A 14647-nucleotide genomic window follows, 5' to 3' on the forward strand; every position below is an offset into this window, starting at 1 on the left:
GGTAATTTGATAGGGATTTCACTGAATCTGTAGATTGCCTTGGGTAGTACAATCATTTTGACAATATTGATTCTTCGAATCCAAGAACACAGTATATCTTTCCATTTGTTTGTGTCATCTTCTATTTCTTTTATCAGTGTCTTATAGTTGTTGGAGTACAGGACTTTTGCCTCCTTGGGTAGGTTAATCCTAGGTATTTTATTCTTTTTGACGTGATGGCACATGGGATTGTTTCTTTAATTTCTCTTTCTGATCTTTCATTGTTAGTGTATAGAAATGCAACATTTCACACCACACTAATGCTTGTCATTCTAGTTTCTTTATTTTACACTCCCTGTCTTCCCATTCTCATCCCTCCTCCCTGTCATCCAAACTCCAGCTCATTCTCTTTAGCATAGTTCAAATGTCACCCATTACCTCCTCTATGAAGACTCCAGAGTTCCTCAGACAAAAGGAATCCTACCCTCCTGTGATCCCCAAGCACCCTGACCATTCCTGTCAACTTTATTAGGGACAATTGCTTGCCCATCTCTCTGCTGCTCCCACCTCTTGACCATAGGCTGTGAACTTCTGGTCAAAGGTTCAAAGGTTGCAGCTCCAGCACCTAGGGCCAAAGCTAACCCATGATCTTATTAAAGGATCTATTGCTCAAGGAATTCTGAAATGGTTCTTTTCACTGAATATACAAAGTTTATTTTATCAGTGAATGAAAGAGGAGACTTCTTAGATCTCACTTAGTTTAGTTCTAATAATTTTGTAGATCTGAAAGCAATAAATGCATTGTTCTCTCTGAATGCCTGTAAGTCACCTTGACAATGACCCATCCCCACTTAAGGTTTGATTACAATAGAGAAAATAGCTTCAAATTCCTAAAGCCTTAGGACCAAGACATATATTATAATTTTTAAAATATAATATTATAATTTGTAGCACAATATAATAATTACAAATGTCAGATATATTATATTCCCCCTGCATAGTTTTATTATCTCTATGTTTTTGATCAAATACTACCTAGTCATCATTCTACCCAGTCCTCTCTCCCACAGAATCTGCCATAATTCTTCATTCACTTTTATTTTCCTCATGCAGTGATTCTGCTACAGTCCTATTCTTCTTTCCCTGAGCTTTGCAGCCTGTTTACTTTACAGAAGGACCATTCATTATCGATCAGGGACTTATTCTGGATTCATTTATTTATTTGATCAACAAATGCATATTGAGCATCAACTAAGTCCTAGGAAAGTAGCAGCAATCAAATGGAAAAGTGTCCATAGTTACTGAATGAAACTAATTTTTTAAGCAAATACATTTAGAATCCACACTCTGGGCAAAAAAAGAAAAAAGGACAATGCTAATGCTGCCATGGGAACAAAGATGAAAAAACACAATCCGTGCCTTCTAGGATCTTTTATTCTAAGAGGAAGAAAAACATGTTGACAAATGTAAGCAACGCCATGGAGAACCAAGTTGTTCATTCTAGTGACTTTGCATTGCAGATTTAAATTTCTATTTTTCTATCAATTTTACTACTGGTTCTAAGTATAAATTATTGATAACAGGGTCCGTTTTTAATCTCACTTATTCTACTTCCAACTACTTTCTTACATTTCAATTTCTATTGCACTTATGCCTACATTAAACATTTTAATGCATTTTGCTTTAAAATTGTGGAAGCAGCAGGGTGTTAGGCACAAAGTAAAAGCACCACTGGCTTCCCTTCCTGTTGTCTTTACTCGCCTGTCGACCCTGGACTCAGTCCATCAGCTTCCCCTCTGCATATAATATATGTTGCATTAACTGAGGATTCTCCTTCTAGGATCCCAGTGCAAAAGAGATTACAAATTTGTACAACTTACAAGAAAATTTAGTTCTTTCAATAGTAATGGGCCACAGACTGGGGTCAGAGCAAGACAGGGGAGCATATGCAAAGAATTCTTCAAGAAGTAGATACCTAAATCTATATCTCATCTAAACACATACTACTCTTTTATGATACCTTTCTGTCATACATCTTCTCAGTTAACAGATATTCAAAATACAATTTGTAAACATGGACGTTAAGAAAGTGTTTGATCCTAAAAAAGATTCTTGTTCCCGAAAAGGTTGAGAACCACTCTGTGTATACAGGTCTTTGTTCAAAAAGTAAATGGATTAGACTTGATGGTTTTATTTTCTTCACTGACCCTACTACTTAGTTCTTTAAAGTTAATTAAATTTGAGTAATCTTTTTTTCTGAAGTTCCTGAAATATAGTGGAAAAGCACTGGCTTTGGAATCTAATGGTCTTGTATTTAAATTACTGCTGTGTGAGTTTAGGCAAGTTCCCTAACTCCTGCAGGCTTTAGTTTCCTCATCTATAAAACCAGAGTAATGTTTCCTTCATTCATTCAGGTATTCGTTCATTCATTCAACACAAATTTACTGAGCATGCTTTACAGTAGAAATAATGCTCAATGCTAGGGTTATAAAATAAAGAATAAAAAAACAACACAGGATCCCAGCCCTCATGGTTGGGATAGAGACAGATATAGACAGACAAATTGTAATACATCATGATAAGTACTATCATTGAGAAGTATTATAAAAACACATATTTTTAGATTTATTTTTCTGGCATCAGCTTCACACATTAAAAGTCTAGGAAGAAACCAAACACTACTGAAATTCTAGCCGTGCAATACCAAATATTACACTATCATTGCAAACTTTGTAACACTATAGGGGATAGGTCTATAAAACATAATATTAGTTTAAAATTCCAGGGCTTCCCTGGTGGTGCAGTGGTTAAGAATCTGCCTGCCAATGCAGGGGACATGGGTTCGAGCACTGGTCCAGGAAGATCCCACATGCCACAGAGCAACTAAACCCATGTGCCACAACTACTGAGCCTGCACTGTAGAGCCCACGAACCACAACTACTGAAGCCTGCCTGCCTAGAGCCCGTGCTCCACAACAAGAAAGGCCACCAAGAAGCCCGTGCACCACAGTGAAGAGTAGCCCCCACTCACCGCAACTAGAGAAAGCCCGCACACAGCAACAAAGACTCAACTCAGCCAAAAATAAATAAATTTATAAAATTCCAGACACATAAATTGGAAGAAAGAATAGGGCTTACACACACACACAGAGATAACAGTGTTGAGCACTGCTAGACTTCTCACGGAATACACAGTAGTGATACAGACAGGTATGTGAACAACTAACTTTAATATAATAGAATCTTTGTAAGATAAAACATGCTATGGAAGTAGAAGCAATGATTCTGTCGAATGTGGGAGGATTGGAATCAGGATAAAGGTATAGAAGAGGGGAACATTTGCAGTCTAGGTGATGAACAGGACTCAGCAAGACAAGGCAGAAAGCACACTGAAAACAGCTATATTTGTAACTCTATTATCTATGAAGGAGAGAAAATGAGAGTGAAGGAAGGAATGTGTTGTAACTAATTACTCACACTTAACCCCACTATGTGTCATATTTATCTCAGTCCCATGCTATAGGTATTATTGGCTCCATCTTTACAGATGAGGAAATAATACAACTTAAATTGTATGAAATTTAAAATAAACTACCGAAACATCTGTTTTTTCATTCATTTCTTCTATAATAAATTTCACCCATTAAAAGCAGTAAAAATGCATGAACAGTATCTTCCTCAAGTTAAAAGTGAAGCAAGAAATGTAAAAGAATAAAAATGAGATTAACAAAACTTCTGAATATAAAAGAAAGCGTAGACGCACTTACATAGACTATGTAAAAAGGTAAATGGGCAAAAGACACAATAGTTAATTCAAAAAAGAGAGAAATTTAAATGTCTAATAAACATATAAAAAAGTTTACCTGAGCTATTTTCAAAGAAATGCAAATTAAAATACGGGCCAATTTCATCTTGAGTTTGCAAGGAATTGAAAGACTGCAAGCCTCAATACCTATATCAAGTTCAAGGTTGCTAATGCATATTGATGATTCCCAACTGCTTGAGGATCAATCTGTCCTTCCATTTGATTTTCCCCATACTACAGATCCATCCTAAAATATACTGGGGTTTTTGTTGTTGCTTTTTAGTCTCTAGGGAACTTCGTTACTATTCCTTGAGGAGACTAAAAGCACCCTAGGTTTTCACAAAACAAAGACTCCTGAGAGTTAGAATAAAATGTTATTTTTTTAATGAATGGAAATAAGAAAACATTGTAGATGGCAGATGACTGGGGAATTGCCATGTAAGAGCTTATAGTTGTAAAATAAATATACAGAAAAATGTAAGTCTGCTTTTCTGAGTCTCGTGCTCTGGTTTCCATTTCACTATGACAGTAATAAAATAAGACCTTCAGAAAGAAATGACTTACATCATCTTGAGCAGCTGGACGTCAAGGAGAATGATGAGCATGTTTTTGGGGAGACTGAGGGAAATAGCATATATCAACTTAAACCTTGTTTTCGTAAACCAGAGAAATGCCCAGAAGACTATTTAAATATGAATTCCCAATAATTTAGCTCTACCAAGGAAAAATATTTCTCCCAATTGTGTAGAGATGATGACATCATGTGTCATTTCCAACCCCAAAATATCATGATGGACCCAGATCTCATTTATAGGCTAAATTTACCTCTAACTAAAACTACTCACCATGATAATTAAACCACCTCCGTGAACCTAATTGTCCCTAGACCGTTCTTTCTTTTATTGAGAAATTGTGTGAAATAAAAACATAAGATCTGATTATACATTTGGGTTGTTTTTATTTCACTCTACTCATTTTCACAGTCCTGATAACAACTGATTAAAAAATCAGACCTGAACAGTAAATTAATTTTAGTTCAATAAAAACTGACAACATATTATCAATTTTACAAGAGATGATTTGGGCTGAATTTAGTGAAAACGACTGAAGTAAGTAGATAATGGAGTATTTATCTTTGTTGGAAGAGAAACCTAGGTAGCGAGACTTTTAGCTGCTGCTGAGAAGTTTTAACCAGGAAGCCGCCAGTCACAATGGACCCTTATGTTTCTAATTGCCCATATTAACAGAAGAAAAAGGAGCACAAGATTTTCTCTGGAGAAACTTAGACAACCTGCTGTTTTCAGATAAGCTAGATGGTATTGGTCAATACCATTTTATATCTACAAGTTAGGTTTTATCATCAGAAGAATAATGATAAATCAGAAAACTAGCAAACCAAATGCATTCAGGCATTTCTTTATGAACAAAATGTGGATGTTACATTCTTTTCTACTTAAAAGAGGAAACTGACAAACCGAATGTGCCTAGATGGTTTTTGTTTTGTATTGTTTTGTTTTGTTTTTATTAACGTCAGAGTTCTAAATCTTACATGCCTACTTATCTGATGAACAATAATCAAACTTTATGCATGTGTTTGTATTTTTATCTATTGTAAATACTATGGCATTGTTTTTGTAAATTAGTAGCTCTGTTGATGCAAGCAGTTATTCTTACCACAATGTCAACACTTAGCATTCTATAGTTGAAATCCTGCTGTTATGTTCAAAAAAGTTCTCATGCATTTCACATCATATATCAGGATGATTTCTCCACTTGACAGAGGAATTTTCCAACTTTGAGCATTTTTATGTATGGCATTAAGTTAAAAAGGTTTTTTTCTCCGTTTGTGTCTGTGTATATGTGTGTGCTCATGAGTGTGTGTGTGTGTGTGTGTGTGTGTGTGTTGTTCAGGGTGAAGAGAGAGAGAGTATTTTGTCATTTAATTATTCTTTGATATTGTTTTTTTCTTTTTCTTGTCTCTAATCCATTTTTTTTGTTTTTGAATTTTTTTTTTTTTTTTTTTTTTTTGCGGTATGCGGGCCTCTCACTGTTGTGGCCTCTCCCGTTGTGGAGCACAGGCTCCGGACGCACAGGCTCAGCGGCCATGGCTCACGGACCTAGCCGCTCCGCGGCATGTGGCATCCTCCTGGACCGGGGCACGAACCCGTGTCCCCTGCATCGGCAGGTGGACTTTCAACCACTGCGCCACAAGGGAAGCCCTGTTTTTGAATTTTATTTTATTTTTTTATACAGCAGGTTCTTATTAGTCATCAATTTTATACACATCAGTGTATATATGTCAATCCCAATCGCCCAATTCATCACACCACCAACCCCACGACCACCAATCCTGCCGTTTCCCCCCTCTTGGTGTCCATACGTTTGTTCTCTACATCTGTGTCTCAATTTCTGCTCTACAAACTGGTTCATCTGTACCATTTTTCTAGGTTCCACATATATGCGTTAATATATGATATTTGTTTTTTCTTTCTGACTTACTTCACTCTGCATGACAGTCTCTACATCCGTCCATGTCTCTACAAATGACCCAATTTCCTTCCTTTTGATGGCTGAGTAATATTCCATTGTATATATGTACCACATCTTCTTTATCCATTCGTCTGTTTATGGACATTTAGGTTGCTTCCATGACCTGGCTATTGTAAATAGTGCTGCAGTGAACATTGGGGTGCATGTGTCTTTTTGAATTATGGTTTTCTCTGGGTATATGCCCAGTAGTGGGATTGCTGGATCATATGGTAATTCTATTTTTAGTTGTTTAAGAAACCTCCATACTGTTCTCCATAGTGGCTGTATCAATTCACATTCCCACCAACAGTGCAAGAGGGTTTGCTTTTCTCCACACACTCTCCAGCATTTGTTGTCTGTAGATTTTCTGATGATGCCCATTCTAACTGGTATGAGGTCATACCTCATTGTAGTTCTGATTTGCATTTCTCTAATAATTAGTGATGTTGAGCAGCTTTTCATGTGCTTCTTGGCCATCTGTATGTCTTCTTTGGGCAAATGTCTATTTACGTCTTATGCCCATTTTTGGATTGGGTTGTTTGTTTTTTTTTACTGTTGAGCTGCATGAGCTGTTTATATATTTTGGAGATTAATCCTTTGTCTGTTAATTCATTTGTAAATATTTTATCCCATTCTTTGGGCTCTCTTTTCCTCTTCTTTATGTGCTGTGCAGAAGCTTTGAAGTTTCATTAGGTCCCATTTATTTATTTTTGTTTCTATTTCCATTACTCTAGGAGGTGGATCAAAAAAGATCTTGCTGTGATTTATGTCAAAGAGTGTTCTTCCTATGTTTTCCTCTAAGAGTTTTATAGTGTCTGGTCTTACATTTAGGTCACTAATCCATTTTAAATTTATTTTTGTGTATGGTGATAGGGAGTGTTCTAATTTCATTCTTTTACATGTAGCTGTCCAGTTTTCCCAGCATCACTTATCGAAGAGACTGTCTTTTCTCCATTGTATATCCTTGCCTCCTTTGTCATAGGATAGTTGACCATAGGTGCATGGGTTTATCTCTGTGCTTTCTATCTTGTTCCATTAATCTATGTTTCTGTTTTTGTGCTGGTACCATATTTTCTTGATTACTGTAGCTTTGTAATATAGTCTGAAGTCAGGGAGTCTGATTCCTCCAACTCCATTTTTATCCCTCAAGATTGCATTGGCTATTTGGGGTCTTTTGTGTCTCCATACAAATTTTAAGATTCTTTGTTCTAGTTCTGTGAAAAATTCCATTGCTAATTTGATAAGGATTGCATTGAATCTGTATATTGCTTTGAGTAGTATAGTCATTTTCACAATGTTGATTCTTCCAATCCAAGAACATGTTATATCTCTCCATCTGTTTGTATCATCTTTAATTTCTTTCATCAGTGTCTTATACTTTTTTGCATAGAAGTCTTTTGTCTCCTTAGGCAGGTTTATTCCTAGGTATTTTATTCTTTTTGTTGCCATGGTAAATGGGAGTGTTTCCTCTAATTTCTCTTTCAGATTTTTCATCGTTAGTGTATAGGAATGCAAGAGATTTCTGTACATTAATTTTGTATCCTGCACGTTTACCAAATTCATTGATTTGCTCTAGTAGTTTTCTGGTGGCATCTTTAGGACTCTCTATGTATAGTATCATGTCATCTGCAAACAGTGACAGTTTTATTTCTTCTTTTCCAATTTGTATTCCTTTTATTTCTTTTTCTTCTCTGATTGCCGTGGCTAGGACTTCCAAAACTATGTTGAATAATAGTGGTGAGAGTGGACATCCTTGCCTTGTTCCTGATCTTAGAGGAAATGCTTTCAGTTTTTCCCCATTGAGAATGATGTTTGCTGTGGGTTTGTCATATATGGCCTTTATTATGTTGATGTAGGTTCCCTCTATGCCCACTTTCTGGAGAGTTTTTATCATAAATTGGTGTTGAATTTTGTCAGAAGCTTTTTCTGCATCTATTGAGATGATCATATGGTTTTTATTCTTCAATTTGTTAATATGGTGTAGCACATTGATTGATTTGCATATATTACAGAATCCTTGAATCCCTGGGTTAAATTCCACTTGATCATGGGGTATGATTCTTTTAATGTGTTGTTGGATTCTGTTTGCTAGTATTTTGTTGAGGATTTTTGCATCTATATTCTTTACTGATATTGGTCTGTAATTTTGTTTTTTTGTAGTATCTTTGTCTGGTTTTGGTATCAGGGTGATGGTGGCCTCATAGAGTGAGTTAGGGAGAGTTCCTTCCTCTGCATTTTTTTGGAAGAGTTTGAGAAGGATGGGTGTTAGCTCTTCTCTAAATGTTTGATAGAATTCACCTGTGAAGCCATCTGGTCCTGTTCTTTTGTTTGTTGGAAGATTTTTAATCACAATTTCAATTTCATTCCTTGTAGTTGGTCTGTTCTTATTTTCTGTTTCTTCCTGGTTCAGTCTAGGAAGGTTATACCTTTCTAAGAATTCATCCATTTCTTCCAGGTTGTCCATTTTATTGGCATAGAGTTGCTTGTAGTAGTCTCTTAAGATGCTTTGTATTTCTTCGGTGTCTGTTGTAATTTCTCCTTTTTCATTTCTAATTTTATTGATTTGAGTCCTCTCCCTCTTTTTCTTGATGAGTCTGGCTAATGGTTTATCAATCTTGTTTATCTCCTCAAAGAACCAGCTTTTAATTTTATTGATCCTTGCTATTGTTTTCTTTGTTTCTATTTCATTTATTTCTGCTCTGATCTTTATGATTTCTTTCGTTCTGCAAGCTTTGTGTTTTGTTTGTTCTTGTTTCTCTAGTTCATTTAGGTGTAAGGTTAGATTGTTTATTTGAGATTTTTCTTGTTTCTTGAGTTAGGCTTGTATAGCTACAAACTTCCCTCCTAGAACTGCTTTTGCTGCATCCCATAAGCTTTGGTTCATCGTGTTTTCATTGTCATTTGTTTCTAGGTATTTTTTGATTTCCTCTCTGATTTCTTCAGTGATCTCTTTGTTATTTAGTAACTTAGTGTTTAGCCTCTATGTGTTTGTGCTTGTTACGTTTTTTTCCCTGTAATTGATTTCTAATCTCATAGCATTGTGGTGTGAAAAGATGCTTGATATGATTTCAGTTTTCTTAAATTTACTGAGGCCTTGTTTGTGACCCAAGTTGTGGTCTATCCTGGAGAATGTTCCATGCACACTTGAGAAGAAAGTGTAATATGCTCTTTTTGGATAGAATGTCCTATAAATATCAATTAGATATATCTGGTCTATTGTGTCATATAAAGCTTCTGTTTCCTTATTTATTTTCACTTTGGATTATCTGTCCATTGGTGTTAGTGAGATGTTAAAGTCCCCCACTATTATTGTGTTACTGTTGATCTCCTCTTTTATAGCTGTTAGCAGTTGCCTTATGTATTGTGGTGCTCTTATGTTGGGTGCATATATATTTATAATTGTTTTATGTTCTTCTTGGATTGATCCCTTGATCATTATGTAGTGTCCTTCGTTGTCTCTTGTAACATACTTTATTTTAAAGTCCATTTTATCTGATATGAGTATTGCTACTCCAGCTTTCTTTTAATTTCCTTTTGCATGGAATATCTTTTTCCATCCCCTCACTTTCAGTCTGTATGTGTCCCTAGGTCTGAAGTGGGTCTCTTGTAGACAGGATATAGATGGGTCTTGTTTTTGTATACATTCAGCAAGCCTTTGTCTTTTGGTTGGAGGATTTAATCCATTCACATTTAAGGTAATTATCCATATTTATGTTCCTATGACCATTTTTTAAATTTTTGGGGGTTTGTTTTTGTAGGTCCTTTTCTTCTTTTGTGTTTCCCACTTAGAGAAGTTCCTTTAGCATTTGTTGTAGAGCTGGTTTGGTGGTGCTGAATTCTCTTAGCTTTTGCTTGTCTGTAAAGGTTTTGATTTCTCCATTGATTCTGAATGAGATCCTTGCTGGGTAGAGTAGTCTTGGTTGTAGGTTCTTCCCTTTCATCACTTTACGTATATCATGCCACTCCCTTCTGGCTTGTAGAGTTTCTGCTAAGAAGTCAGCTGTTAACCTTATGGGAGTTCCTTTGTATATTATTTGTCATTTTTCCCTTGCTGCTTTCAATAATTTTTCTTTGTCTTTAATTTTTGCCAGTTTGTTTACTATTTGTCTCAGCATGTTTCCTCTCGGGTTTATCCTATGTGAGACTCTCTACGCTTCCTGGACTTGGGTGGCTATTTCCTTTCCCATGTTAGGGAAGTTTTTGACTCTAATCTCTTCAAATATTTTCTCAGGTCCTTTCTCTTTCTCTTTCTTTCCGGGACCCCTTAATGCGAATGTTGTTGCGTTCATGTTGTCCCAGATGTCTCTTAGGCTGTCTTCATTTTTTTCATTCTTTTTTGTTTATTCTGTTCCACAGCAGTGAATTCCACCATTCTGTCTTGCAGGTCACTTATCCGTTCTTCTGCCTCAGTTATTCTGCTATTGATTCCATCTAGTGTAGTTTTCATTTCAGTTATTGTATTATTCAACTCTGTTTGTTTGTTCTTTAATTCTTCTAGGTCTTTGTTAAACATTTTTTGCATCTTCTCGATCTTTGCCTTCATTCTTTTTCTGAGGTCCTGGATCACCTTCACTATCATTATTCTGAATTCTTTTTCTGGCAGGTTGCCTATCTCCATTTATTTGTTTTTCTGGGGTTTTATCTTGTTCCTTCATCTGGTACATAGCCCTCTGCCTTTTCATCTTGTCTATCTTTCTGTGAATGCGGTTTTCCTTCCACAGTTGCAGAATTGTAGTTCTCCTTGCTTCTGCTGTCTGCCCTCTGGTGGATGAGGCTATTTAAGAGGCTTGTGCAAGGTTCCTGATGGGACGGACTGGTGGTGGGTCTCTTTCATATTGTTGACTGAAGAAAAAATGCACAACATGAGAGTTGTGAGTTAAGTTTTATTGGGGGCAGAAAGAGGACTATAGCCCAAGAGATAGCGTCTGAGATAGCTCTGAGGAACTGCTCAGAGGAACAAAGAGGTAAGGGGGTTGTATATATGTGATTTTAGTGAAGGGGGACACATGCAATCAAGCGCACATCTTGGCAGAAGGTTGCTGCTAGTCACAAGGAGCAGATGTCTTTGTTAACAATTTTAGTGCTTTTCTGAATATGAGAAGATGCAAGAAATTCAGCTGATAAAATCTTCTCCTGAAAATATCTATCTTAAGACCCGTTTTGGCAATTTTTCCCAGAGCACAGAGTGCCTCATTCCTGATCTCCACCTTGAACTTCCTTCAGGGTGTGTTGAAGGTCATCAACTGCAGTGGCTGGTGACTTAATCCTTGTAAAGGCAGATGGCAAATAACTATATTTAATTAACATCCAATTACCTAAATTTTCATTTTCTACTCTCTGATTATGTTTGTTCTTCAGTGTATCTATCATTTACTACCTCTGTCATGAATACCCATTTCAATTACTTTTATTCTAAATCTCATATTTAAAAGAAGACTTTTACTGGCCTAAAAGTAACTGGAAAGTATTGCCTGATATCAAGAGAATAAATAATTAAGGAAGATGAGAAAACAGATCAGTCCACTGCCAAAGAAATATTGCACCAGTCAGAGCTAACAGTTAAACAGGCAAGGAAGACTTGTTCAAGGCTATTGCAGTAGGGAAGAGAGAGTAAACTCAACTCCCCAAACGAAAAGCAGGAGGATTTTTAAATGCTGGGGTACGTGAATGGAAAATACTGGAGGACTGTGGGAGTGAGCGGAATGGAGAAATTTGGTCAAAATGGTTAGGCCATCTGTGTTTGCTAATTGGCACTTACCAAAGTTAAGCTCCTACCCTCCCACAAAGACTGGGAGATAGGGGTGGTATCTTTCTTGATGTTTACATTTCAAAGAGATGGCTCCCAGGTCCTTGAGAAAGATATTCCTGGGTTGTAGAAGACATACCTTGAAGAGGCAGAAAAGCAATTACAGTTGCAAGTTTCTAAAGTGATAGCTCTAAGAAAAGAGAGGTCAGGGGCCCACAATCAGGAAGAAACCCTTCTTAAGTTTAGGCAAGCTGAGGGGAATGTTAAGTCCATCTCAGTCACCATGATATTATAAAAGTTCCAGATAATCAAACAAGAGATGGTAAACTAATAGTTAACAAGATATTTTCTAGACAAGCGATGTTATAAGCACAGGTAATAATGAGAGTAAAGTCAAATTCAGAGGTGCAACTTTAATAAGCATCCTTCTGACCCTGACGTGAAATCAGCAATAGTACCTCAAGTCATTTCAAGCATTCTTCTTGTAATACCTGAGTCAACTGAGTTAACCCTGCTGTTTCACTTTCTGACTTGTCTTTGATCGTGGATTATTTGGTTGAATTTGTCATTCCTTTGAAGAATCTTCTACCTGATTATAGCATGTAGATAGCCAGTTTCTATTCTTGGCTTTTTCTCATACAGCACACATACTCACACATGCAATTCAGCTTCACAGAGGATTTGCACCTCCTTTTTGCCCCTCTTTGATATGTACTTAGGCCCTGTATATTTCATAGACAATGTTTAATTTTTAGTTTAGGATGCTACCCAATATCGTTAACAGATGTGAATGTAATAACCCTAGTCCTCTATAAATTAGAAATAGAAGAGGACAGACAATATAATATGTTGCCCTCTACTTATTTTTAAGACTTTTTAATATTTGGAAACGTATCTGTAACTGGATGGAACCCATTCCTGCTGTGGAGATAGAAATGTGACAATCGTCAGTCTTTTCCATAAAAGTGAAGTCATGTGACAGATGAAACTGGAGTCATTATCTTGTTGATTGCTATATCTCAGCCTTGTAAGTTAGTAAATGTTCAAACAATTTTTAGTCTTGTTCCAGAGACTGAGCCCTAACCAAAACTTCTGTGTGTTCCTGGAACATTAGTTCTTTAGGTCAACCTTATCTCTAAGTTCTTGCCCACCAAACTGTGGCTCTCACTCACATTTCACTTTCCATGGCTGTTCTTTCCAGGTCAGCCCAGATATGGAACTCAACCCTTACTCCTTGGTCTTCTTAGGAATTTCTCACATAAGGCATTACCAGGTAATGTTAACAGAATATGTTAACAGAATTTATTGATGGTTTGGGCAATGTAAGATTGTGTGTCTGCCTGTGTGTGCAGAAATTTTAAATATAATATTCAATGTTTTTATTTTTACAGTTACTTTGGCGACCTTGACATCAGTGTGCTTTCATAGGCTTAATCTCCCTCTGCCTCTTCTTTTCTCTTCCTTACATTTATCTTCATTCCGTGTGCAGAGCAGTTTAGCTTTTCTTTTTTTTTTTTTTAATGGTCTCCCTTTAAAATAGTAAAGCTCCTAGGACCTTACTTTTTTTTTTTTACAACCAAACAGAATCATCAAGGTATTTTCCTGAATATAAACGTTCTCATGAAAAATCTGTTGCCACCTATTAAAATAACTATTTCCATCTCTTTCCGCCATTTTATATCCTAGGTTATTAAGGTCTGGAATGTCATGCTCAACATTCTTTAAATTCACATCAAATTCATTCTACCTAAAAGCTGAATTACTAACTAGGAAGCTAAGTGAAAATATTTGTCATTTATTTAGTATATCCCTTTGACCAACACTGAGCCAATCAAGAAACATAATAGTCAGAGTTCTTTCTCTTAGGGCCAAGAACAGAGATTTAACCTAACCCTCTGTTCTTTTCTTTCCTGGATTCTATATGTCTTGAACCTATCAGACCTCACATAACCCTTTTCACTTATACATAGTTTCATAACATTTTATACTTCTCTCATTCATTCAGTCAATAAGAGACCATTTACTTTGCATATCAAGATAACATGGAGCCCAAGTGAAGCTTAGATCAAGTAAGCAAGAAAATAAATAGTAAAATTTCATATAGTAAAAAACGCTGGTAAAATAAGGTGGGGTACTGGATGAAGTGAAGGGAAGCTATTTTAGATAGTATGGTCAAGCCCTCTGAAGCACGTGATATTTGAGATTTGAATTATGAGGATCCAGCTATGAAAATATCTAAGGAAGAACATACCAGGTAAAGAAAGGGCAGAAGTAAAAGCCCTGAAGTAGGACTTGGCTTAACACACTCAGGAATGGCAAGGGAAACAAAACAAAGCAAAATCACCACTTCGGCTCAAGTATAGAGAACAGAGAGGAGAATGGTAGGACCTGAAGTCAGAGAAGTTGGCAGGAATGGAAGGCCTGGAGGTCCCAAAATGGAATTTGGATTTTTTCCTAAATCACATTGGAGAGTATTTTTTGAATGGGGTATGAGTTTATCTGACTTGTTCTTTTCGTAAATCGCTTTGCTGTGTGGAGATTATATTTTATATTGGTTATCCTAAAACTTACCTTAAAGAGTCATCTTA

At 36.4% G+C, this 14647-nt stretch overlaps 1 protein-coding gene across 14 annotated transcripts in view; it reads left to right on the top strand.

The window, feature by feature from the left end:
* The window catches only part of MAGI2 (membrane associated guanylate kinase, WW and PDZ domain containing 2), a 1362215-nt gene that overhangs the window by 941495 nt on the left and 406073 nt on the right, over window positions 1-14647 (top strand). For 10 of the 14 annotated variants that reach the window (XR_009565115.1, XM_060304749.1, XM_060304748.1 and 7 more), the window contains one exon: window positions 13261-13332. The exons of the other annotated variants lie outside the window; for them this stretch is intronic. Coding sequence is in view for 9 of the 10 variants with exons in the window: in XM_060304749.1 (XP_060160732.1) it covers window positions 13261-13332 (72 nt within the window). In the remaining variant the exon portion in view is untranslated. The remainder of the gene's footprint in view (window positions 1-13260; window positions 13333-14647) is intronic. 14 annotated transcript variants of the gene reach the window in all.

Source organism: Globicephala melas, chromosome 9, assembly GCF_963455315.2.
Source record: "Globicephala melas chromosome 9, mGloMel1.2, whole genome shotgun sequence".
In the NCBI taxonomy this organism is placed as follows: Eukaryota; Metazoa; Chordata; class Mammalia; order Artiodactyla; family Delphinidae; genus Globicephala; species Globicephala melas.